The following is a 26,704-nucleotide window of genomic DNA, read 5'->3' on the forward strand; positions in this document are numbered from 1 at the left end:
TTCGTTTGAAGTTCAGTCTTTCTGAACTCTTCCAGGCATATAAGTGGTACGAGCTTGGGCACCAGAGGGGCCACTTTGCATCTGTGTGGCAGCGCTCACTCTACAACGTTCATGGACTGAAAGCCCAGCCGTGGTGGACCCCCAAGGAAACGGGCTACATGGAATTAGTGAAGGTGAGTGTTAACTTTGTCGAGTCCTAGTCTGTCTCGCCCTCTAAATTCAAAGACGGCTTCTCATGGAAAGGAATGTCAGGGAGGAGATAGATTTTCTTTCCAGTGGCATTTGCAGAAAATATGGCAAAAAGGATCTTCATCCCATCAGCCAAGAGTTTAGGTGAGATGGTGAAGAAAGAAATTTGTTGAAGAACAGATCTCAAATATTTTGGCTTTAGGACCCCTTTGCACTCTTAAAACTTATTGAGCACCCCAAGGAGTTTTGTGTGTGTGTGTTGGGGGATTATATGTATCAATATAATTTTTAGAAATTAAAACTAAAAGGAAATTTAATCTTTTAAATGACTTCTATGAAAATAAAATAATAACTCCATTACATGTTAACATCAATAACTTTAAAAAATACATTTTCAAAGCAAAAGAATTGAAGTGAGAAGATGGGAATTGTCGTGTATTTTTACAAATCTCTTTTGGTGTCTGGCCTAATGGAAGACAGGAGGGTTTTCACCACTCTTTCACCCATACACCCACCGGAGCAGTGATGTCATATGTCAGGTAGCCTCTGGAACACTCCACTGTGTGCTCATGAAAGAATGAGCATGAAAAGAGCAAATGACATCCTGGTATTATTAAGAAAATAGTTTTGATCTCGAAGACCCCCTCAGTGGGTCTAGGGAACTCCCTAGGTGTCCCAGGACAACACTTTGAGAACCACTGGTCCTGTTTATTAAAAAAATTAGATGTAAATAGTTTTAGAAAATGTTGTGGCGGATATCTAGGATATAGAAATGTAAGTAATTCTAACAACTTAGTAGCTTAAAAAAAGAAACAAAATATTGGAGGCTTTTATATTGGTAGATTAAATCTAAACTATAAGAATGTCTACTTTATTATTTTGGTACAGGCTGGTCAGAAGTTTAACTCTTGCCTTGATAAGCTCCTTCTTCTTAGAAACAATCAAATGGAAAGTAAATTAACTCGTACTTTCAATCATTGTTTTCTACTCAAAATGTAAAAGGTAATCATGTATCTTATGAGCTAGAGGGGCTTCAGTGGTCTGGCCTGAGAATCTAACTGCCATATGTACATTGTTCATATAAGAAAATACATTCTGATTTTCAAACAACTGATTATCCATATCCAATGTGTATTTTTCAACACCACCAGGGAATTCTCCAGTTCTCAGGGGACACTGTCTGGGTGTCCTACAAAATGAATTCAGTTCTGATTCTATCTACCTGGAGATAGATCAGAGCCCATAATTTAAGGGCTCAGTCCCAGAACACCGACCCCACTTCAGATGCCAATAGCAAGTTTAGGTTGTCACCTGAGGTTCTGACCAACGGACTGTAAAACCAGAGGTTCCCCTATGACCGTCTCCTGGGGTTTAGTTTGTTAAGAGTGGCTCACAGAACTCAGGACATTTAGTTATGTTTGCAAGTTTATTGTAAAGGATATTATAAAGGAAACAGATAAACAGCCAGATGAAGAGGTACAAAGAGTGAAGTCCAGAAGGGTCCTGAGTGCAGGAGCTTCTGTCCTCATGGAACTGGGGTGCACAGCCTCCCGGCCTGTGGACAAGCTCACCCACCCAGAAGCACATCAAATCTTGGGGTTCAGGAGTTTTATAGAGTGTAATCTGCAGCACGCACGTCCATTCCCAGTGGTGGGTGGGCTGGAAGTTCCAGCCTTCTAATCACCTGGTCTTTCTGGTGACCAGCCCCATCCTGAGGCTATCTGGGGCCCCACGCTAAGTCGTTTTATTAGCATAAATTCAAGTGTGCTCAAAAGGGACTCCTTATGAATGACAAAAGTCACTCCAATTATTCAGGAAATTTCATGGGTTTTGGGAGGTTTATGCCGGGAACTGGAAACAAAGACCAGATATATTTCTTATATTATCCGAAGCCACTCCCTGGGTTTTGAGTGCAGATCCCTTCTAACAAAAGAATCCTAACAGTTAACAGACATGGGCACATTACTAGATCTCATTCAGTCATTAATAATAATGAGTCCAGTCCAGTCTCACGTTATATGAAAGTACCTCCCAGGGCGAGGCCACTCAGGTTGGCAGGCCTCCGTTAGATCTCATAAGCTCCAAAAGTAGGAGTGGTCTTGGCAACATATGGCTTTACCCTTTCAGACATCTGGTGTACCTGAGCTAAGAGACAATATCTTGCCCTGAGCCTCTTCGAGGTGTTAATGTAATATTGGATTTCCCTCATTACATACCCTATTTATTCATCCTCTTACCTTCAGCAATTATTTCTCCTTTTCTTCATTTATACCCTAACTTTTCCACCCTTGGAAAGGACATTAAGTTTGGCCACTGTGCTGGTCTGGATTGCAGGCGGCAGTACTAGCCTAGCAAATACCTCCTCTCAGTTCACTACCATTCAGGTGGGGTAGGTTTACCCAGGGGCAAAACTCGTGGGCTGTTTGTCCCACCAGGCAGTATAGCTACATTCACTCATCTGAGAGAGGTGAGAAGGGAAAAGCAAGAGTGACAAAATATTGATAATTTTGGAATCTAGGTGATGGATATATAGAGGTTTCTTATACTCTTTTCTCTACCTTTAAGTATATGTTTTACATTTTTCGTAATTGTTTTGTTAAAGAACATCTTGTTCTCTAAGACCTATAAGACTTCACTGATCAATTTGGTTTACTTGGGGAAAAGAAATTTTCAATGAGGTTTCAATAAACTTATATTAAATGAGTCTTTCTAGACCATGTTTATTCTGTATTTTATTATAAGATCAGAATACAAAAATCAATTGTATTTTTTTACACTAGCAAAAACAAACAAAAAAACCCACTCCCAAAATGAAATTAAGAAAACAATTCCATTTGCAATAGCTTCAAAAAAGAACATAAGATACTGTATTAGTTTGATACACCTTCAGTAGCAAAGTATCACAAACTAATTGTCTCACAGTTCTGGAGGCTATAATTCCAAGATCAAGGTGTCAGCTGGGTTGCTTCCTTCCAGGGGCTGTAAGAGAATCTGTTCCATCCCTCTCTCCTAGCTTCTGGTGGTTTTCTGGCAACCTTTGGAGTTCTGTGACCTATAAATTTCTGCCATCGTCTTCACATGGCATTGTCCCTGTTTGTGTATCTGTCTCTGAATTTTCCCTTTTTATAAAGGACACCCTTTGTAAAAGACACCAGTCATATTGGATTAAGGCCCACCCTGATGTCTTAATTTTAACTTTATTACCTCTGTGAAGACCCTGTCTCCAAAAAGGGTCACATCCTGAGGTACTGGGGGAGTAAGAGTCAACATGTAAATTTGGGGATCATCATCGAACTCTTAAAAGATACTTAAGAATAAATCTTACAAAGAAGTGCAAGACGTACACTGAAAACTACGAAATTGTATTGGAGGAAATTTCAAACCTCTAAAGAAATGGAAACACATTCTATGTTTATGGACCAGAAAACTTAATATTAAGATAGCAATATTTCCCAAGTTGATCTAAACTTTCAACACAATCTCTATCAAAATTCCACATGGCTTTTTTTTTTTTTTTAATGGAAATTGACAAACTGATCCTAAAATTCATATGGAAACACAAGGGACCAAGAATAGCCAAAACAATTTTGAGAAAGAACAAAGTTAAGAGAACTTAGACTTGCCAGTTTCAAAACTTACTACATACAAATTAATCAAGACAGTGTGATAGTTCCGTAAGGATAGACATATAGATCAGTGGAATAAGAATTGAAAGTACAGAAATAAACCCTTACATTTATGATTAATTGATTTTTGACAAAGGTGCCAAGACAATGCAAAGGGGAAAGAACTGTCTTTTTCACAGGTGGTCCTGGGACAATTGGATATCCAAATGCAAAAAAATAAAGCTACCTCATACTATACGTAAAAACAAACTCAAAATGGATATAGACCTAAATGTAAGAGATAAAACTATAAAACTTGTAGAAGAAAACATAGAAGTGTTCATAACATTATTGAGTTAGGCAGTGGTTTTCTTGGGTATGACACTGAAAGTACATGTGACAAAAGACAAAATAAATTAGATTTCATCGAAACTTAAACTTTTGTGCTTCAAAGGACATGATCGATAAAGTGAAAGTAAAATCCATAGAATGAGAGGTAATATTTGCAAGTCATATATCTAACATATATATATATATATGATATAATGAGAACTCTGATAACTCAATATAGAGACAGATAACTCGGTTAAAAAATGGGGAAAGATTTGAACAGACACTTATTCAAAGAAGATAATGAACGGCCGAGAAGCCTATGAAAAGGTGATCAATGACATTTGTCATTAGGGAAATGCAAATCAAAACCACAATATGATACCATTAACCCTCACTGGGATGGCTGCAGCAAAAAAGATGAACATTAACAAGTGGTAGCAAGTATGTGGAGAGATTGGAACCCTGGAACTTTGCTGGTGGGGACGCAGAGGGGTGCAGCCACTTTGGAAAACGATTTGGCATTTCCTCAAAATGTTAAACACAGAGTTAAGGCCCAGCAATTCTACTCCTAGGCGTATACCCAAGAGAAATGCAAACATATGTTCATACAAAAATGTGTCCCTGAATGTTCTTAGTAGCATTATTCACTATAGAAAAAAAGTGACCAATAACCCAAAGGTCCATCTAAATGATGAATGAAGGAATAAACAAAATGTAGTATATTACACAATGGCAATAAAAAAGGAAGAAGCGCCAAGATCCATGGTACAGCATGGTGAACCACGTGTTACATGATTCTATCCATATGAACTGTCCAGAAGGCAAATCAACAGAGAGAGGAAGGGGTGAGAAGCCAGGGACTGAGGAGAGGGCCTGAGGGTGAGCAACTGCTCATGAGTAAGGAGTTACTTTTTGGTGTGATGAAAATGTTCTAAAATTAGATAGTGTTGATGGCTCACAAGCCTGTGAATACACTAAAAACCACTGAATTGTAAAAAGTTAATTGAGTGAATTTTATGGTATGTGAGTTATGGCTCAATAAATCTGTTAAAAATTGGGAAACTGTGATATGTACGTTGTGGTTCAAGTATGTTAAAAACTAAACAGGTTTCTGGGGGTTGATGAAGAACACCTAACTTAACCATCAGTGAGGCAGTACAGTGAGGCAGGTTAGAGCATCTTCTCCATAGCCATATTGCCTGGTTTTGTTGGTTTGTCTATTTCGTTTGGTTTTTCACTAAAGTATAATTGATTTACAATATTATGTTAGTTTCAGGAATATAACATCATGATTCAGTATTTTTACAGTTTGTACTCCTTTAGAAGTTATTACAAGATAATGGCTATAATTCCCTGTGCTATAGAGTATATCCTTGTTACTTATCCGTTTTATACATAGTGGTTTGTATCTCTTAATCCCATACCCTTATCTTGCCCCTCCTCCTTCCCCTCTCCCCACTGGTAGTGGTAACCACTAGTTTGTTTTCTGTATCTGTGAGTCTGTTTCTGTTTTGTTATATTCATTTGTTTGCTTTATTTTTTATATTCCACATGTAAGTGATAACATAGAGTATTTATCTTTCTCTGTCTGACTTATTTCACTATGCATAATACTCTCTAGGTCCATGCATGTTGCTGCAAATGGCAGAATTTCATTCTTTTTTATGGCTGAGTAATATTCCATTCTATATATATATATATATATATATATATATATATACCACATCCTCTTTATCCATTCGTCTGTGGATGGCAATACAGTGAAGCAGTTTAGAATATTGGCTCTGTAGCCACATTGCCTGGTTTTGAATTTTTGGTCTCATTCCTTACTAGCTATGTGACATTGAGCAACACTTCTTCACGCTTCTGTTTCATTATCTGCAAAGTGCCTATGGAAATAGTGCTTGTTCCATGGCTGTTTATTTAATAAGTAGGAAGTGCTCAATAAACATTAGTTATTGTTATTATTTATAATTTTAATTTATGTGTTACCTTGTTTCCATAGGAAAATATTTTCTAGTTTCTAAAAAATTAGAAAGCAAATTTTGAAATTTTATGTATTATTGAAATAATAACATAACAGCTATCATGTATTAAATGCCTATTTCTAATCATTGTGCTGAGCACTTTTGTATACAATACTTCTCATCTTTACAACAACTCTTCAAGATAGGTGTCATTGGACCCACTTATGTTTGAGTAAGTAAGGATTAGAGAAACTAAGAAATTTGCCCAAGGCCCTATATTTAATAGGTCAGGGCTGGGATTGGAACTGAGGCCTCCTTATTCTCAAGTCCGTGCCTTCACTGGTACCTCACTGCGCCCTCAAAGTTACTGAGGTCTGCTCGTATGTCTCATGTTATTCTCCTTCTAGCCAATTAAATCTTTATTTCAGAATTCTATTTCTCTGGGTTTGATTTCAGCCCTGCCTGTTTTAAGCTCTGCTTCATCTAAGAAGAAAAAAAGCAAGTCCTGGGCGTTAATCACAGGGTCCCCAGCAGCACAGAATCTCAGAGTGTGTGACAACTGTGGGTTGTGATTGTAAAGTTAGCTTTACTTTACTAACTACCTTGATTTGCAGAAATGTTAATATTATATATGTTATGACTTAAAAAAAAGTAATTTCGGGTGACCACTCACCAGTAGTGAGTGTGACGAGGCAGAACTTTCTGTGTGAGGAACCCAGGGCCCAGAACCACTCAGTTGGCACACACTTGCACATCAAGATTTTTTTCCATTTTCAAATTACAGATTTGACTGTTATGGATCATGGATCATCACCCAGGCGTTCGTACTGGAAGGTGGAACCTTCTAGATGGGGTAGCTGCTGTGTTTGGCCAAAATCCTTTTAGAATAACTACCCAGATCTGGCCCTTATGTAATGATTCACTGCCACGCATAGCACATTTTCATTTAAATTACTTTCATTGTATGTTCCAGTGAGCTGTAGAGTGCAATTTTCTTGAAGGCACGGGACAATGTTCAGTAAAATGTTATCATCTGTGTTGTTCCATTTTGTTGAATTGTCATTGTTTCCCCTTATTGTGTAGCTTGCAATTTGGCGATTCTGTGCACCGGGGGTGTTAAGAGGCTGTGCAACTCGATGAAAGAAATTTAGAGAAAAATATCCCAGCGGAGTTTTCTCTTTTAGGCGTATGTTCATTAAAATTGAGTACTTTTTTTGCCCAAATAACAAATATGAAAACCCCAAGTGTTTTGGGGGTATTTAACATAGAAATTGAAACAAAAATAGATTAATGTCTTTGCTAGGTTATAAATAGAAAAGGGAAAAGAAATCTCTTCCAGTGAGAGGAAAGCCATCATACTTAAGAATTTTGCTGTTCTTCTTTTTGAGATTAGCTTTTTGATCCAAATTATTCCATGGCTAATTTAGATGTAAACATGCATGCATTGAAACCGCTGTAGTAACATGGAGAACACAACAGCCAATAGCAACTGAAAACCATAGTTCAAAATAACCCTTTTCTATTTTTTTCCCTGCTACCTAAGTCTGCATTCATCACTGGGAAAAAGGGAAACTCTTGCATGCTTTTTCTGAGTTTTTCACAGCACTTGCTCTGATAGAAACATATAGCATCACAGATAAGTTTTCCTTCCTCATACGGTAGTTTTATTACAGTTGGAGAAGTGCCCAGTAAAACTTGCCAGTGTTGTGACACAGTGCGTAAGAATGATTGATTGAATGATACTCTTCCTGGCATTTTCTCTCAGACTCTGGCTTTTATTAATTAAGAAACCCGTTGTGTATGAATAATGCCACCTGGACAAAAATAGGACTTATACAGGAGTGAATTCATGGTTCAGCATTTGTATCTGTGTGATTAAATATTTGAATATTTTCACTGAACTGCTTTTGAAATGAATTGGATTGAGACAGAAGCAAAAATGTCAGACTTACAGTGGAATTAAGCTATAAAGTAAGAGGATTATCAATTTTATAGAAAAGTAAGTATCATACTATAAAGAAGTGCTGAAAGCAGTTTCTTAAGATTAATGTAATAGTTTAATCCTATTTTTCTAAATCAGACTTTCGACTTTTGGATTCCAATGATACTTTCACTAAAAATGACAACAAAATGACAACAGGAGTCCAGAGAGTTTACAGAATTCGATGGTTATGTGATTTAAAAGTGAACTTTAGAAGCAGGTTAGTTTTGCTCTCTGCTCTGACACCTTGGGGAAGTCATTTCATCCATCTGGGCCTCGGTTTCTTTCCCTCCAAATGCAGAATAATTGCCTCAGTTCCTCCTCTCCTACAAGGTGCAAAAACACAACAAAACGCCACCATCATGGATGTTCCCGTATGTGTTTAAGTGTGAGCCCTTAATAAGAGCTGACACTCTGCTACGATTATAGGAGGGTCTAAGATGCCAGTTATGGCAACATATCAAAAGGGTGAAATATTAGAAATTCTTTGAATTATTTCGAACTAAAAGGTCATTTTCTTTCTCAAAGCAAAATTGATGAGTTTTCAATATTTGTCAGTTTTTTAAAAATGCCTAAAAATTGGCTTTATCTCTGGTCCACCTCGGGAGTTTGCAGTACAGTGTTTGACTTACAGACCCGGCACTACACTGCAAGCTGCATCTGTAGGTTAGTACGCCATTTGCAGTTCCAAAACTTTTGATCAAGTAGTGTTACCAAAAGCGGGATCCGGCTGCTCACCGCTCAAGAGCTGGCATCCGGGGATGGGGGTGAGAGTGGGCCAGGTGTGTGGAGGCGGACTCCTGTCCAAAGGACAACCAGGGGCGAGAGCTTTTACAGGTGCAGGGAGGGGCTACGTGCAGAAACGGCACAGGCAGCTCTGACGGTCATCTTGAAATAGGTCATCGGTGGTCTGACCAGCGTCATCTTGATTGTTTTAAGTACAGTTAATCTTCAGTTCCGGGGTCGGTTTGTTCCCATTTCCTTGAGGCTAATTCTCGGAATTGTGGCAGCTTGTGTCATGGCTACAGTCTGCTCATCACGTAGTTAACTTCTCCCACCTGATGGGGGTTTCAGTACCTATAAGACAGCTCACAGGATACGGCTCAGAATATGATCTATAGCCCTTGAGAAGGAACTAAAGGTCCTTGACTTTGCTTACTGACTAAACTGTTATTGTTTTGTCCTGTTTGACTGCTTTTCTTTGCTTCTGCATTTTCTCACTTCTCTGATTAAACGTACTCTTTGGCTAAAGTTTTTCCACAGACAAAAGGCAGGCGGAGGACATGGGGGGCAAGGACCCTATATAGGATCCTACTCTGTTTCAGTAGGTCATGATCTATATCTTAATATACATACACACCGATCGATGCATGTGCACATACACATTATAGATAACTTGCTTATCTGTTTATCAAGTGGTTTATTTTATATATAAACGAAAAGTCTCTGTCAGGCCTGCAGCCCCTTGAGATTAGGGGCTTTGGGGTTTTTACTCCCTCCCGACCTAGCCCGGTGCACCGTTCCCTGTGGGTAGAGCAGGGAAGGGACGACAGAACTTTATTTCCCCTTTTACCTTCCTCTGACTGAGAATGTTGGCTGGCATCCCTGCCAGTCTGGGCTAGAGTACAGGAATGTGGGTCTCCTTTGCACTCTTGTGTCCTTGAAGCCCTCAGGCTGGCTGCTTCTCCTGGCGATCTGGGCTATCTTTTTGCCTTTCTCCTAGGAGAAGAAACCCCTTTTCTCCCACTCTTTAGAAAGCACAAAATTCAGTCCTCCAAGACTCTTCTCTTTCCCTGTGCTAGATACTTTACGCTATCCTTTCCCTTCAGTAAGGATACGAGAGACTGTATATACAAAGCGGCAATGGCCAGACCATTTATAAAAATAGAACCTTGACCTACAATCTGCAACAGCCTGCCAGGGAAACGAACCCCTTTTCTACAACAAATAAACCAGGAAGCCAGCCTACTGTAAATCAGACTGACAGGAAGCCAGATTACTATCTCCAGTGGCAATGCAGAAAGCTAAACAATAACTTCTATAACATTCTGCCCCAAATGGCCAGGACTTGATTAATAACTGACAGCTTTCCTAATTTTTGTCCCCGCTTCCGACTCAGGACCAACCAGAGAAAGTCAAATGTGCTCCGCTAACCAGTCACTGGAACACCCAGCTTCTAGGTAGCCTGCCTACAGCTTCCCCAGGCCAACAGCCTCCAATCAGGGCGCCCCTGAAGCCTTCTCTTTTTTCACTAGAAAGTTTTCCCACGTCTCTGCCAAAACACTGGTGATGGTGGCAGACTCCCTTGCTTGTCTGAATTAATAGCCTTTGCTTTTCTCATTTGGTTGGTCCTTGTTTATTTCCACGATAAGAAAGGTCAGATGTTTTCCTTTATTTTTATATTCAAACTTGAAAAACAGGAGGTCCGATTAAGATGCACTAGGACCAGCAAGAGACTGCTCCTTCAATGCAACTAATTTCCCTAGAGATTTTATTAAAATCAGTTTGCTGTGAGAGCATTGCGCGCGCTATGGTGTTTGCTTGGATTTCATAACTTCAGCTCAGCGCTCAGGAGGATGTCCCTCTACCCTGGTATATTCCTTCTAAGGCGGGGGACGCTGCTACCCATGTCTTCTCATCACAGTGTAAAGTACAGGCATGTTTTAGCGAAGATTTAAGTAAACTGACTTTAAAAAATCAGATCTATAATTCCTAAAATAATTAACTATAGCCAGCATGTTCTTAGATAATTAGGTAAAAATGGTATACATTTTAGTAATGCACCACTATTATCAATTCATTCTGACTCCAATTTAATGCGTAAACTTGGCCTGGAATAGTCTTCGACCACATGCCTTCTCTTAATTTAGCGTCAGAACCTTTCAAAGTACATACACATCTCTGGGACTTCTCAGTTGCCAATGTCTATATTTTCTCAATTCCCTTTTTTCTTAACAGCTAATCATACACAGTTACTTACCTAATCTTGCTTATGTTAACCTGAGCTCTGTGAATTCTTGTATTATGGTTTGTTCACATGTTAAAAGCATAACTCTTCCTGACTTTTTCCATGACTATGCTTTATTTTGCTGCTATAGACTTACTTGATTCCTGATCCCTTCCCATCTACTATTTGCTTTCTTAGCTGGATCTAGTTCTAACCTGAACCTGCATTAGTGTTACGAGTTACTTGTGTCCCCTCAAGAATTATATATTGAATTCCTAATCCCGTTAGTACCTCTGAATATGACTGTACTTGGAGATAGGGCCTTTAAAGAGGTAAAGTTAAAATGAGGGCATTAGGGTGGGCCCTAATCTAATATGACTAATGTCCTTATAAGAAAAGGAAATTTGGACACACGGGGGTGTATGCACACACAGAGGAAAGACCATGTAAGAACATAGAAGATGGCCATCTACAAGCCAGGGGGAGAGGATTCAAAAGACACCAAACCTGCTGACACCTTGATCTTGAACTTCCAGCCTCCAGAATTGTGAGGCAATGCATTTCTGTTAAGTCACGCAGTCTGTGGGATTTGGTTATGGCAGCCCTAGCAAACTAATGCATTAGTGACTTTCCTTACTTAGCAATCTGCAACATTTCCTAACTGCCTAAGCAAAAATGTTTCTCTGAATGGGCCTATTTTCCTCCATAGAAGAAGATATTTAAAGCTCAGTTGGATGAATTCTGTTTGATTTAGGACAAAATTAAAGTGATTTTATATCAAGCTTCAAGCATCATAATCAATTTTATCATCATCCGAGCACATCATGGAATTGGGGGGATACCAACTGGGATGCAAGGAAAGTGTATAGGCCAAGAGGCGAAGAGAAATTTGTTGACAATAAATCAATATATGGATTACCAGAGTTTCGTTTCTATCACATGAAACATCATTGCTTTGGTGGTCTTTTGCAGACACATTTGAGGGACTAGTAAAGGCTTTTGCAGGCCAATAGGATTTTGTTTCAAAACTTCGCTAGAAGGTTGAATTATATATTACAAGATCCTTCTAGTTTAAGTGAAAAGAAGGTAAGCGGTAGAAAATAATCAGCTGTTAGAGCTGTCTAGAAAATATGAATGAGGAAGGGTTAAGCAAAACTGTACACAGTCATTTACCACCTCCCCCATGAAACCTCACGTAAATGGCAGTAAAATAATAAAAATGGTATAAACCCACAAGTTAAAAAACAAAAAGAAAAACAGGAGGGAGACAATAACAGATGAACAACGTCAGCATGTTTTTTGGAAATGGAAAAGAGAAGTAGCTAACTTAACAGATCCAAGAAAGCTGAGATGGAAGTAAGTAATTACAGAGGGACTTCCCAAAAGAAGAAACTTGCTACTACAGCAGTTAAAGAAAGTGTATGGCCTCCAAAAATAGGGTTGTCTATCCTGACATTTTAGGGTGCCCCATGAAAACACTGGTTTGACGATACACCCATCAGTAAGGCCTGTCAGTCATAGATCCTGCCCTTTCCCATAGCATTTCCAATCAGTAACTCAATTCTATAGGACTCGCACCCAAGGATCACCACACATTGGAGAGACCCCTCAACATGAAAGAAAATAAAACAAAAATGGAAAGAATGCTGTAGTTCAGGGGAAACAAAATTGGGGGAGCAAATGCCAACTTAATATCTCTAATATACTCGAAGCAATAAGAGAAGAGAGTGTAGCCATGAAAAAAGAATAGGATGCTATAAAAAGGAACAGTCAAAGACACGGGACTCTCAGAAATTTAAAAGTGTGACTTGGAGAAATAAGAATTTAATAGCACTATTGGAAGCTAAGTCAAGGGAATCTCCCAAAAGAAAAAACAAAAAGACAAAAATGGAAATAGAAAAGTTTTGAAAATTAGAGGCTCAATTTAACATGTCTAATGTACAAACAAAAAAATTTCCAGGAAGAATAGGAAAAAAAGATGGAGAAGAAATTATGAAAGAAATAATACTATATAGTCTAGAATTGAAAAATGTGAGTTTCCGTATTGAGGGGACCACTAAGTGTTCAGCACTTACACTAACACACATTTCCACAAAATTTTAGGAAACCAGAAATAAAGAGAAGATCTTAAAATTCTCATCATTATCATCATAGCTCTATCCGTATATAGCACCGTTACTTTTAGCACATTTAATCTTAGAAACTCCTGAGGGAAGTAGTAGTATTTTATGCTCTTTATAAGTGAGGACTCTAAGGCCCAGGGTGGTTATGTAATTTGCCCGACAGCGCACAGCTAATAAGTGGTACAGTCAGATTTTCAAACCAGGCAGCCTGGCTCTCATGCTTTACACCCCTAACCACTACACTGTGTTGACTTTTATAAAGCTTCTAGAGGGGAAAAGAAAGAAAAGAATCCAAAAGGCACCAGATTTCCCAACAGCAGCACTACATGTTATATAACGCAATGGATGAATGCTTTCAAAAGTCTATGTAGAAATTATTTACTACCTAGAATTCTGTACATAGTCAGGCCTTCAATCAAGTGTCAGAATAGCTTCAGATAAGTCAGAAAGACAAAGACCAATACCATATGATATCACTTATATGCGGAATCTATAAAACAACACAAATGAACATATATACGAAACAGAAGGAGACTCAAAGGCACAGAAAACAGACTTGTGGTTGCCAAGGGGGAGGGGGTATAGGGGAGGGATGGATCAGGAGTTTGGGATTAGCAGATGTAAACTATTATATATAGGATGGATAAACAACAAGGTCCTACTGTAGAGCACGGGGAACTGTATTCAATATCTTGCGATAAACCACAAAGGAAAAGAATATGAAAAAGAATATATATATATATACACACGTATAACTGAATCACTTTGCTGTACAGAAGAAATTAATACAACATTGTAAATACTTCAATAAAATTTTTTTGAAAAGAATAGCTTCAGACATTTTTAGAAATTCAGTTTTACCTGTGGTGTGTCCTTTCTCAAGAACACAGATAATTCTTTATCCAGATTAGAATCCAATAATTAGGGAGCCTCATACTGGGCAGAGGTCAAGAGAAGTTCCCTGATGACAGTTGTCCGGCAAGCCCAGACACCGACCAGTTCAGAGCAGAGCAGGGCAGACGGCTACTGGAGGGTTATCTTCAGAGAAAGAGAGAAAGAAAGTAATAGCTTATACGATGTTTTTGGCAAAGCGTAGAATAGTATAAGAGATTTTACAGCACTCTTTCAGGGCTATAAAGAAGAAACAGTGATAAGGGCATTAAAAAAATTAAGCCAAAGAAAAGGAGGCAGAATTTATAAATGCTGCATGTGAAATGAAGTGTAATTGTTACAACTCAGGAAAACCCAAATGTGAGTTTACCCAGATGTATGAAAGGTTTGTGACATGAGCTGAACTGCTAGATGGAGAAGAGGGAAAAGGAGACATCACATTGTTTACTTGTTTCCTTCCCTGACAGAAAATGAGGGATCAAGTCTAGAATTAATAAATCAGGAGATAGCAATATAAACATATTATTCAGATAGAAGCAGGCAAATATGAGAAAAAAAAATTTAAAGGAATTAGTTAGGGGTTGGACTCTGGACTGGGAAAAACTTGAGTAAGATACTGCTGCTTTCATTATAAGACTTGTAGTAATATTTGACTTTTGAAAAAATGTGTATGTCTTAATTGAATGAAGGGAAACAGTACGGGAAATAGTTAAGAATGTCTGCGCCTCTAAAGGCTTTCTGCAAGAAATCAGTTTTAGGAGAAGCCTTTAAAAGGAGGACTTAATCTGATGTGGAAGAGAAAAGTGTGCCATCCAAGCGGGGTGAGCAGAATATCTGGGAAAGGAGGAAATGGCCCTGAACTGGGGGGAGGGTGTGGGTTAGGGAGAGCTGGCGCACAGTTTGGGATTGATGAGGCTTGAAACTGGGAAGTCCATCTGTAGATGACTGGAATGCCAAATACAGCTGAGGTTTAACTGAAAGGCGAGTGCTGATGACGGGTTTATGAGGCCATGAGGCACTGTGAAAACAAGCAAATCTCTGTTTTCTAAAGCCTGTGTAGCCAGAAGAAGAAACGTGAATCAGAAGCTGTTGTCTTCTGGGCAACCAACTCAAATACCAACCCTATGAGTTTCTCTTTTCAGTTTCATGAAATTAATGAATTTAGGGTCAAGGAAGTAATATGTCAAATGAAACCTTTAAAAATGTAGGCATGGCCCGCTCTGTGTGAGCCTTCAAGTTCCTGTTGGAATTTCCTAAAAAGCGGAATTATTTGCCAAGTCAGACAACTCATAATATTACTGTAGAGAAAATACATTTCTTCTTTCCTTCTCCTTCTTCTTCCTCCTACTCCTCCACCTCACCCCCCTTTCTCCCCTCCCTTTCTCTCTCTCTCACGAGCACACACGTCATTAGATTTGGTCTTTAATCCCCTGTAATCATGTGAATTTTTTACAGTGCAGTTCATTGGTTTGTGCTTGAAAATGCCATTCCCAGGTCCCATTCCAGATTTCTCCCCGATGCCCGTAAAAGAGACCCTGCCATGTCTTTCCAAAGCTGAACCACCCCCCCCCAAGCAGAGTCCTTACTTTAGTAGAAGAAATGTTTCTGTTCAACATGTAGGGGATCGTGATGGGTGTGATCTCTGTGTTTTTCATCACGTCACCAGGTAGAACTGGTGTGATCTGGTTAGCCCAGTTTTCCCCAGTTGTCAGTGTGCGCCCCCTTTGAGACGCACCCAGTTCCCAGGCAGGGACACCCTGTTCCACCAGTATGTGCCCAGTGTGTGCCCTGTAAGTCACAGGAGACGGGGACCCACGGCCGCTCTGCTGCCCCAGAGGGACTCAGGGCGCGGAGCCCCCCACAGCCTGACACCCCCCTCCCACAGGTGCCCCGGGCATAATCAGGGGGCACCGCAGAGCCGGTTCTGGTGCTAGATTGTGAGACCTTAGGCTCAGTCACCGACCCAAGTCCTCTGTCATCCCTAAAGTGGCAAAGTCTCCACTGCACTCACAGCCCAGACACTTCCAGTTGTCAAATTCCGCGACAAAGTACTGAACTCTAAAGAGGACATGCTGAGTGGCTGCTTCATGATGAAAATAATCGTCGGTGCAGTGTCTGGTCAGCACCGAGCGCACTGAGCAGCTCAGCGGCATTGCCGCAAGAGTGTTTCCAGTTTGGGACCGGCTGGGAGACCCTGCATCTGTTTGCTCCTTTCTGCCAGAGTCTGTCCTCCAGCACCCCTGCGGCACGTATAACAAGGGCAAACAAGAAGGTTTTTTTAAAAAGTCATCACTATTCCAGGAAAAGTCCCTCTGCAGCAACATTTCCCTGGGGGGATCTTGGGGAGAGGGGGGCGGAAGGGGACAGGAACGACGTTTCACATGTAAGAGACAGCCTGCCCTTAAAGAAAATTTAAACATTTTATTTAGTGATGCAGCCACTTGAGCATTTTCCCTAAGCCTTTGTGCCCTATTTTAGGAACAAAAGATCAGCTCTTTCCAAAGATGCCCCTAAAAGCAGCTTTCAAAAGAAATGAAAGAAGCCACTAAAATACTGGGAGGGCAGAGGGTGAGAGCCTGCCTGCCATATCAGGCACTGATAACCTCATTTGAAAAGTAATTTCAAGTGTTAGAGAGGTAATTCTCGCCTGTCTTTATGGCAGTTTAACAAGAATTAGACAGATTTATCTAACAACTTGAATAAGTTACAGTAGCTGCAGGGAGTGTTGGCAATTTAGGTACATTTGGGGAGATGTATCTGGGGTGCATTCTCTTTCCTTTCCATGATCTTGGGATTCTTGAGAAAACCATGGTCTTCTCTCACTCTGGGGACCTGCCTAAGTGAGGGTTTTTTAGTATCTCTTAATTGCAATGCGGTCTTTGACTTGCTATTTATGAATTACCTTCTTGGGATGAAATAATATTGAAATTGTTACCAAACCAGGTTCATTTACCAGGTGCGCAGCAGCAAAGAAAGGACTTATTCATAGGCAGCCAAGGGAGGAGACGGGAGAACCAGTCTCAGATCTGCCTCCCTGAAGGCAAGGAGCTTGAGATATTTATGGGATGAAGAAGTAGGGTGGTCTTAGGGGTGGGGAAAGGTGATTGGATGTAGGGAAAAGGTGAGGTAATCAGTGGTCTGCCCAAGGTGTTTCTAAGTTACATGCTTCTTCATGGAATGTATATGTAAAAACGGAGGGACTTCCTTGGTGGTCCAGTGGTTGAGACTCCATGCTCCCGATGCAGGGGGCACAGGTTCAATCCCTGGTCGGGGAACTAAGATCCCACATGCCGCATGGCATGGCCTAAAAAAAAAAAATTTTTAATAAAACAAAATAAATAGATAAAATAAAATAAAAATGGAGGCACTTAGCATGATCTGAGTGTGCAGGTTTTGGTCCTCAACATCAAACGGTCATTTATCAGACACCTATACAGGCCCAGTTTTAGGGTCACTGGTCCCAACCAGGCTTAGCCAGCTGGAGCTTGAACTAGACACAGCTGACTCCAAGTGCCTGGAAAACAACTCAGGCAAACGTCTTATTGTTTAGGCTACATGAAGCTTGGAGGGTATGCAATTTGCAAGAAAATAATTAAGGCGAGCGTGGATAGTAAAGTAGGCTGCAAGCAGATATATAGCGAACTATAAGACAAACTCAAGAATTTCTGTTAGTCACCAAGTTTCTGTTAACCCAATGGGGCACAGCTTCAGGATGGGTTTTTTAACTCTGTGGGGCATGGTTTCAAGATTATTTGTGGACAAATGATCCACACCAGCAGAGAGCAGCGTGATGGTATGAGCAGCTCTAGATTTTGACACAAATCAGTGGGTGGGTTTCATAGAAATATAAAATCAATTGGTGCAACTACTGTGGAAAACAATATGGAGGGTCCTCAAAAAATGAAAAATAGAACTACCAAATGACCCAGTAATCCCATTACTGGGTCTATATCCAAAGAAATGCAAATATAATTCAAAATAAAATATTTTGAGATATCTGCACTTTTGCATTCATTGTACCCTTATTCACAATAACCAAGATATAGAAACAACCTAAGTGTCCATCAATGGATGAGTGGATAAGGAAGATGTAAGAAACACACACACACACACACATACACACACACACACACACACACATACACACACACACACACACACACACACACACACACACGCACAGTGGAACACTATTCGGCCATGAGAAAAGAAATCCTGCCACTTGTGACTTGGACGGACCTTGAGGGCACCAAGTGAGATAAGCCAGACACAGAAAGACAAATACTGTATGGTATTACTTACAATGTGGAATCTCAATTTAAAAAAAAAAAAAAAAAAAAAGTAAAACTCATAGAAACAGAGAGTGGAAAAGTGGTTGGCAGGGGCTGGGGGCGAAGGAAGTAGGGAGAGGTTTGGGTAAAGGGTACAAACTTCCAGCTATACGATGGATAAGGTCTAAGGATCTGATGTATAACATTGTGACCGTAGTTGATAACACCGTATCGTATAATTGAAATTTGCTAAGAGAATAGAATTAAAATGTTCTCACTCCCCAAAAATCAAATAAATAAATATGTGAGGGTGATAAATGTGTTAATTAACCAGGTGGAGGGATTCCTTTCACAATGTATATGTATATCAAATTACCACGATCTACATTTTAAATATCTTACAATTTTATATGTTAATTAAGCCTCAAAGCTGAATTTTTTTAAAAAAAGAAATGTCAATAGACTCAAAGTAACAAGGGGGGAAAAAAGCGGTATAAAATCAGTATCTAATCTTAAAATCTACCGCTTGCCCTAGACTATTGTAATATACCTAATGTGGTCACACAATGTCACAAGTGTTCCCTGGGTTTGGCTGAAGTTGGTACCGTGTCTTCACACAAATCTCTGAGGGTGTCTGCCTTTGGTGGAGTCCTGTGCTCGTGCCGGCTTCCTGGCTCCTTCTCGGTTTTCCTACATTGAATCGTTAATTCATAAAGCACGGGTCGGTAAAAACACTTGACACCTTCTCTTGTGCTTTGCTCCACCCAGTAACTGGTCATCCAGCCTTCTCCTGAATACTTCAAAAGACAGAGACCCTGTTTCATGAGGCAACTCGGTCCATTTTCAGAGCGCGCTGATTGTTGCTTCCATTTTTTGTGTGTGTTTGTAACTCATCAGCTTTACTTCCTTGCTCTTGAGCCCTGATTCTCGTTGAAATCATCTATTGTGTTCTTCCCTATCCGGGTACCCGTAGACTCCACGACTCCATCCACTTCCCATGCAACGTAGAAATGTTTGAAATTATTAATTTAATGTTTGAAATTGTTAATTTCAAACTAGCCTCTTTCATGCCGTTTTTATTCTTTTCTCCTGATAGTGGTTCCTCCTAGGCTGCCACTCCAGATGCTTGCCCTGGCCTGCTGTCCCCCATGGCACCCACCCCACTGCCATCCCCACTGCTCGTCAGTATCGCTGTGTGGTGAGGGTTCCCAGGAGGAGAGCCTGGCCTTCTCCTCCCACGGGATCTACCCGCACCAGCCAGGCACTTACTGACAGAGCCTAAGGCACCCTCAAAGTGAGAAGTCAAAGAAATGTTTTTGTCTGGCTGAATTCTAAACACGAGGACATTTATTGGCTTTATTTTGCTACTAATTTTATAACACATCACATGCTCCAATGGACATTTTCCCAATGTTCTTGAAAGTTTAATTAATATTTACCATGTTGAATGGCATCTTTATGAGGACCTCTGTTGGGAGGTGGAATTAAGTCTGTGATTTGAATTCCAGTTTGGATGCTGGAGTGCCACATGGACTGTAGGGCAGGGTCCTGATGTAATAATGATCAACAAGATGAGTCCTCTTGGTTGGTTAGGGTCTGTGTAAAAAACGACCTTTAGGCAAACTTGAAAACAAATTATAGACGGAATTGCTCTCAGCGGTTCCTAGGAATTATTGAAATGTTTATTCTGCAAAGGCACTTGGTTCTGAAAAATAATTATTAGGTGGGTTTTTTTACACCCTTGACAAGAGGTCCTAGAGGAAATTGAAATAAGTAATCTAGATGAGAGGGAACATTTCATTCCTTATTAATCAGACAAACAAAAAGCTGAACGTCACTATAAGGTGTTTATCAGGCATATTTTCAGTCCAGTAAATCCAGAATCTTCCCTCTAGTCCTTAGAAAGAAACTGGAAGTTAATCCGAGATGAAGGCCTTGCAGTGATGGATAGAGCCCAGGGCCTGTTTCTGCCTGAAGATGAGAACCTGAGGGAAAAGGGTGACTGGAGCCAGTTTACACTGTGGCAGCAAGGTGAGCGTGCTACTTCCAGATCATTCTCTGCAACCTGATGGGAAGGGGTCACTTCTGGCGATACCTCCCAGAGCTAGGGTTCCCTGACTTAAAGGAAACTACCTGGGAAACCCAGATTATGAAAATCTATTTGTTGCTTCTTGAAACTACGTAGGAACACTCATCTGTGTGTATGTGTGTGCATGGAAATATATGGATGTGTATATGCATGTGTGTATTTGGATAAATATATGTTGTATTTTGATTTTCCTGGTCTTTCCTGTTAAATGATATGTTACAAAGAGTAACCCTACCGTACAGACGTAACTGAAGAGCCCACCATGTGCTCATCGACGCCTTAGAAAGGAGCTTTCCTGAGCCTCTTTTGCTCCTGTACCTTGGAGACGATGTTGTGTGCCAAAAGGATGTCACCGCGGTGAGAGCCGTTAGGGGTGATGACAAAGCAGAGTGACAGGTCAATAATAACTAGTGTCTGAGCTCATCAAGAATAGGAAGAGGTTCACAGTCAACCTAATATTCCTTGAGCTGAACCCAGGTCCAGGTACACAGACAGGGCCCCAATCTGTGTGTGTCCAATGAGTTAATATATCAATCTGTCCTCAAAATGAGGAGCACTGAATTTTATCTTTAAAGCTCTCTCCAACTCCTTTCTGGAAAATTCAAGTTAACCTGGGTTAACGGTAGCTGAACAAAAGTGAATCCATTTTGAAGACTAAACAGCATGTGTCACACATCTTTAGCTGCAGAAAATAAATTGAGAGGATGGTAAGCAGTTGGTTTATATTATGGGACAAATCGCACTGTTGTTTATGCCGGTATGCTTTCAGAATACTAAGATTTACACGTCAGAGAAAGAAGAACGACTTCAGTAATATTTTCAGGGAAATGTCCAACGGAAGAGACATCACATGATTTCAAGTGACTGTGTCAGCTTTTTGCCAACAAGATTTTTTTAAATAGAGCTGTAATAAGGTCCATATGTGAACAACATGCTAATTTTGTCTATTGGCATCTCACTAAATGAGTCAATTCTGCTGGCCTTGAGCATTCACCAGTTCATCTGATGGCTCCGTTCCTTTAACATCCTCATGCTTCATAGAAGTTACTGGGCTTCCTACACTAAGTCTTCAGAATAGTATGCATCCTGGCAGTAATTTCCGGAAACCATAGTCTCTGCTAAAAGCACATGCTTTAATAAGGTTGAAATATGCAAAGCATTATAGGGCATATCAAAGTGTTAAACAAGAAAGGAAATAAATAATGGAGACAATTTCATTGGGGGCAACATTTTGACTTTTAAGGTTTTTGTGTATTTAAAAAAATTTGTTAATGGTAGCACAGTACATATAACTTAAAATTTACCACCTCAACTGTTTTCAAGTGTACATTCAGTGGGGTCACGTATATTCATGTTTTCACACAACCTATCTCCAGAACTGAGTTTCATCTTGCAAAACTCAAACTCTGTACCCATTAACAACACTCCCCATTGCCCTCCCCCAGCCCTTGGCAACCACCGTTGCACTTTTTGTTTCTATGAATTTACTACTTCAGACACCTCATAGAAGTGGAATCATACAATATTTGTTAACTTACAAATTTTCATATATTTTGATTATACCTGATTTTCCATGAATTAGAGTAATTTCTTAAAATATTTTTTACTTCCTTGATCTTTGTTAAATTCTTTTTCCCACTGAATGGAATTTGCTTGTTCTTTTTTTTTCTCTCTCCTTAAGTTTGACAGAGTGATCTAGTATGTTCTTTAAAAACCTCAAATTATATCTCACCTTATTTTGATTTTTTTCTAATTCCTGCTTTTATATTTTTCTTCCTCCTCATGTTCTTTGTGTTGTTTATTTTATCTGTTTTTTTTAAACTTTTCAATCAGAACTTCTTAGTAAATTTATTTTCATTCTTCCGTCTTCATTAATAAAAGCATTTAAGGCTATGGACTGATCTCTGGATTCAGCTTTGGATACTTTCCTTAAGCCATAGTTTATATTTTCACTTGTATTATTCCCCCCAGAAAAGACTTCATTTTTATCTCAATTTCCATTTCGATTCAAAATAATTTAGAGTGTGTGTATGTGTTTTATAAGTATCTGTTTTCCAATCAGGTGCAGTCAATTAAATAGAAATTAGTTTCTAGTTTTATTTTATGATCATAAAATAATACAACTCCCATAGTTGCTCTTTTAAGAAGTTTTATTAAGGTTCTTTGTGGTCTTTTGTTTGTGGTTCCAGGCTTCTGGGAGGAACCCAGTAACTGTTTTCTGGCAACAAATTTCACAGTTTAAAGAACTTTGAAGGCAGCTAGTATTGTAGCTTGCATAGAAGCAGGATGGCACCCCTGAAGGCAGTTGCCCTGTTGGCCTGGAGACAGAGGGGAGGGAATCCTGCAACAGGAGGGGTCAGGAAGGTGAGGGGGGGGAGGTGGCAGGGTCGTTTCTTAGCCACGCTGAGAGCTCAGGTTCAGACAAGAGGCCCATGAGGATCTGACTTGTGAAGACTTAGAGGTTGTCTAGCCTAGTTAGGAAAGGATGCTGCTGGATTCTTGAAGGCCTTGAAGCCGTGGCTGCAAGCTTCATTTCTATCCATACGTAAGTGGGAATCATGGAAGTTCTCTAAGTAACCCAATCGTTTCTGAAGTATATTTATTCCTTTTTAAATGATCAACGTTTCTGAGTTGGAGAAAAAAAAAAAAGACCGAATCAACAAATATACATAACTAATTTTTCCCCACAGATGTTTTCAAACTGCTGTGTGAATGTTACAGAACATCTGTTTTGCTCGTTTATTGTTATAACAATGAACGCTAAAACATAGTGTTAACAAATACGCCACACATGCACAGTCGTTCTTTCTTCCAGAGCCCATGGGAGATGGTGCTAACCCATCCCTGTAGCCCTTCTGGATGAGCTCAAGCTGAACCTCTGAATCCTGCTCAACACAGTGTTCTAGGTTAGCCACTGTCAGCTGATCAGAGCTGTCATGCAAGATGAACCTACTGTCATCCCAGCAGTAAAGCCTTGAAACTTCAGAGAGATACAACCCAGAACCTTTAAAAATCTCACCTCCGTGAATATCCCTCATAAAGTGTATTCTTCACATGTAGATGAAATATTCAGTTGATTCTTTCAGATTTGCGTTGGCAGTTAGATCTCTTTCTGGGGCTATTTTTCCCAAAGAAACAAAGTTTATCACTTCTTGAACGTTACTTTAAACTGTGTGAGAAATAATAAATTAAAAACAAAGCCACACTGAGTTCAGCTGCTGGGCAGTTTTCTCCTCTGCGGAACGGTTTGTTCTGCACAGTTATGGTCAAATCCAAGACGCAACAAGGTGAAAATCATGCTTTAAAGCATAGCCTTTGGAGACTGAGGATCCCGAGCTGGGGTCCTGGCTGCACCACTTGTTAGCGTGTGATGTGGGCTTGTTCCTGACTCTCCGAGCCTCAGATTCCTCAGCTGAAAAATGACGATGAAAGTAGTGCCTCGAGTATGAGGTTGTTACCAGGATCAGTGAGCAAAGGTCTGACATACAGGTAAATGATAGCGATACCAGTTTTTATTACATAATAAGCATACATTATGTAACAGTAATGGAGACATCCTTTGGTCGCCGTTAAGAACATGGACTCTGGGTCCAGTTGGACTGGAATTCCCGCTCTGCCACTTACCGTGTGACCTCTCCGTGCCTCGCTTCCTCTTCTATAAAATACGATTCTAATAGCGTCTCCCTCCCTGGTGCTGAAGGCATCGGGTGAGTGGTCCCTGGTGCGTGCTGAGCACCATGGAAGTGGGTTGCGTTCCTAAACCCTCCCGATCACATGTGAATAGTTGAAACCACCAACGGCAGTCCACGAACGACAAGATTCCCCTACAGAGAATCTGTGTTCACAGACTAGAAAAGATTTATGTGTCTAAATGGCTAGAGGTGTTCTCTAATTCACTCTTCACCAAGTGGCAATCCTAGTGACCCAATCTGTTAGGTTCCCCATTTATTAGCTATCATTCGGGTGAGGCACACGTGTTCTCCAAGTGACACGTGCTCAGCCCTCACCACTGTGCCCGTGGGAAATCCAGACACCTCTGGTTGCTCCTCAAGGGCCCAGGATTCACTTAGCTGCTGCCTGAACGCACAGAACCCACAACTGGTGCTCCTGCTAAGTCATCCCCAGATCCTGCGTTTAGGACGGCATGGGAAGCTAGGGCTTGAACATTCTTTATGATGTCGGATACAAGAATCTGTTGGTTCACACTGACATTATCATTAAACTCATATTCAGTTCGTAACTAAAAACAGCAACTAACATTTTACTCAAGAGACAGATTACTTAGGAAAAACAAATATAGAATTTGTTTTCTAAAATATCGAGGTCCATTTGATTGAGGAGACTGCCGTTAAGATACATTCCTTGTTAACTCTCATGTTATTCTCAGTATATGATTATCTTCGGACACAACTAACGTTAATTAAATAAAGTTGAACTCAGCTTTAGGTGTATCAGTACCTTGTAGGAATCCTGAACAGAGAATTACAATGTCTCTACCTTTTAAAAAAAAAACATTGTTTTCCTCCTCCTTGAGAGCAAATGATTCTGTACCTTCCTGAGCACATCTTTCTTCAGAAGCAGTGATTTTGTCAATGGTGAAGGAATTTGCATAGTCCAGGGTGCTTTAGACTATGTCCCAAAATCTGTGTTCTTGACGAGTCCCTCAGAGAAGCCCCCATCTCTCAGAGACCTCCCCCCCTCTCCCCTGAAATCCTATTCTTATCAGCATGTAAAGGATGAGATGTACATTGGAAAATACATGAAATCTCAATGAAAACTAATGTGTAGGTTATTAGAATATAGTCCTAGAAAACGCACGTTTAGGTCAGAACTGTAACATAAGCTATTTTCCTTCCTTGAGGGCCGGGGGTTGGATTAGTTTACTGTGCCTGCTATAACAATGACCATAAATGTCGTGGCTTAAGATAACTCAGATGTTTTACCTTTACAGTTCTGGGTCTCACTGAGCTCAAGTCAAAGTGTCATCAAGGCTGCATTCGTTTTAGAGGCTGCCCACATTCCTTGGCTTGTGGTCCCCTTCCGTCTTTGGAGCCCACAATAGCCAGTCAAGTCTTTCTCATTCTGTATCACTCTGGCACTGACTCCCTCTTCTACATTTAGACCCTGTGATTACACTGGGCCCAGCCAGTTCATCCACGATAATCTCCTTCTTTAAAGGCCAGCTGATGAGTAATCTCCATGTCACCTGCAGCCTTAATTTCCCCTTGCCACGTCACATAGCATATTCACGAGTTCCTGGGCTTAGGATGTGGTTGTCTTTGGGAGGAACCATTATTCTGCCTGCCACAGGGGGAAAAATAAGTATTCAGCACATGCCTTGTCCATTAGACATCCTTAGTCAAATACGGAAGTCCAAGGCTGAGTGGAGAGCTCTGGGCCTTTCTGTGCCAGTCACGGTTTATTGGAACAGGACACTATGTCTTCTTGTGTTTACTCGGCCTTCTCATTCTTACAGTGAGGAGGACAATATAGATTGTATGTGGTCAAAACGGGATGAGTTAAAGCTTTACTGTGATTTGTTTCTAACAGTGGTTTTATCATTTATTGTTCTAGGAAGGAAAAATGAAAATGCCTGTAAAGGAGCTCCTAAAACCTGTTCTTTACTAGATAAATTCCCCGAGACGACGGGATGCAGAAGAGGACAGGTACCAAGAGTGTTTTCTGTGCTGGGAAGAACACAGTCAGTTATTAGGGGAATAAATGGGAATGCTGATGTTTACAGAGAAACGCTTATTTCCTTTGACCCACTGAATGCCTCTTTTTTCACTTGCTTTTTAATAAAACATAGTTTCATGCCCTCGACGGCAGCATTGAAGGTGGAAAATGTTCAGTGTTTATAGCTTTGTGGAAAATGGGAGTCCTTATTTGTAGTTCCTTCACAAAGAAATAAGACGAGAATATAAATTATGAGTACTGCAAAGGCACTAATCTAAATTGACAGTAATTTTGTACTTTTAGCAGTTCTCCCACACCTTGGTAAATGGATGAGCAGGGTGGTACATTTTCTGTGCAGATCAAATATTCCGTCATGCAGCCGGGAACCCACGTGTGGCCGCACACGGGACCCACGAACTGCAGGCTCCGAATGCACCTGGGCTTGGTGATTCCCAAGGAAGGCTGCAAGATCCGATGTGCCAACGAGACCAGGTATGTTTCCTCCCATCACTTTCTCTCTTACTCATCACCTCTGAGGATGGATGTTCGTTATGACAAAGCTATGCTCAGTTGGATTATTTCTCTTTCTTTGTAACTGAAGTAGACTGGAGTGGGCGGTATTTATCCAACTT

General features: G+C 40.3%; 1 protein-coding gene across 9 annotated transcripts in view; it reads left to right on the forward strand.

Moving 5' to 3' along the window:
- ASPH (aspartate beta-hydroxylase) overlaps positions 1-26,704 on the forward strand; it is a 221,872-nt gene that overhangs the window by 181,032 nt on the left and 14,136 nt on the right. For all 9 annotated transcript variants that reach the window (XM_082364701.1, XM_082364708.1, XM_082364706.1 and 6 more), the window contains 4 exons: positions 36-173; positions 20,203-20,338; positions 25,971-26,062; positions 26,431-26,564. In XM_082364701.1, coding sequence (XP_082220827.1) covers positions 36-173; positions 20,203-20,338; positions 25,971-26,062; positions 26,431-26,564 — 500 coding nt within the window. The remainder of the gene's footprint in view (positions 1-35; positions 174-20,202; positions 20,339-25,970; positions 26,063-26,430; positions 26,565-26,704) is intronic.

The sequence above is a fragment of the Balaenoptera borealis genome, assembly GCF_965194805.1.
Source record: "Balaenoptera borealis genome assembly, chromosome: 17".
NCBI classification, from domain to species: Eukaryota; Metazoa; Chordata; class Mammalia; order Artiodactyla; family Balaenopteridae; genus Balaenoptera; species Balaenoptera borealis.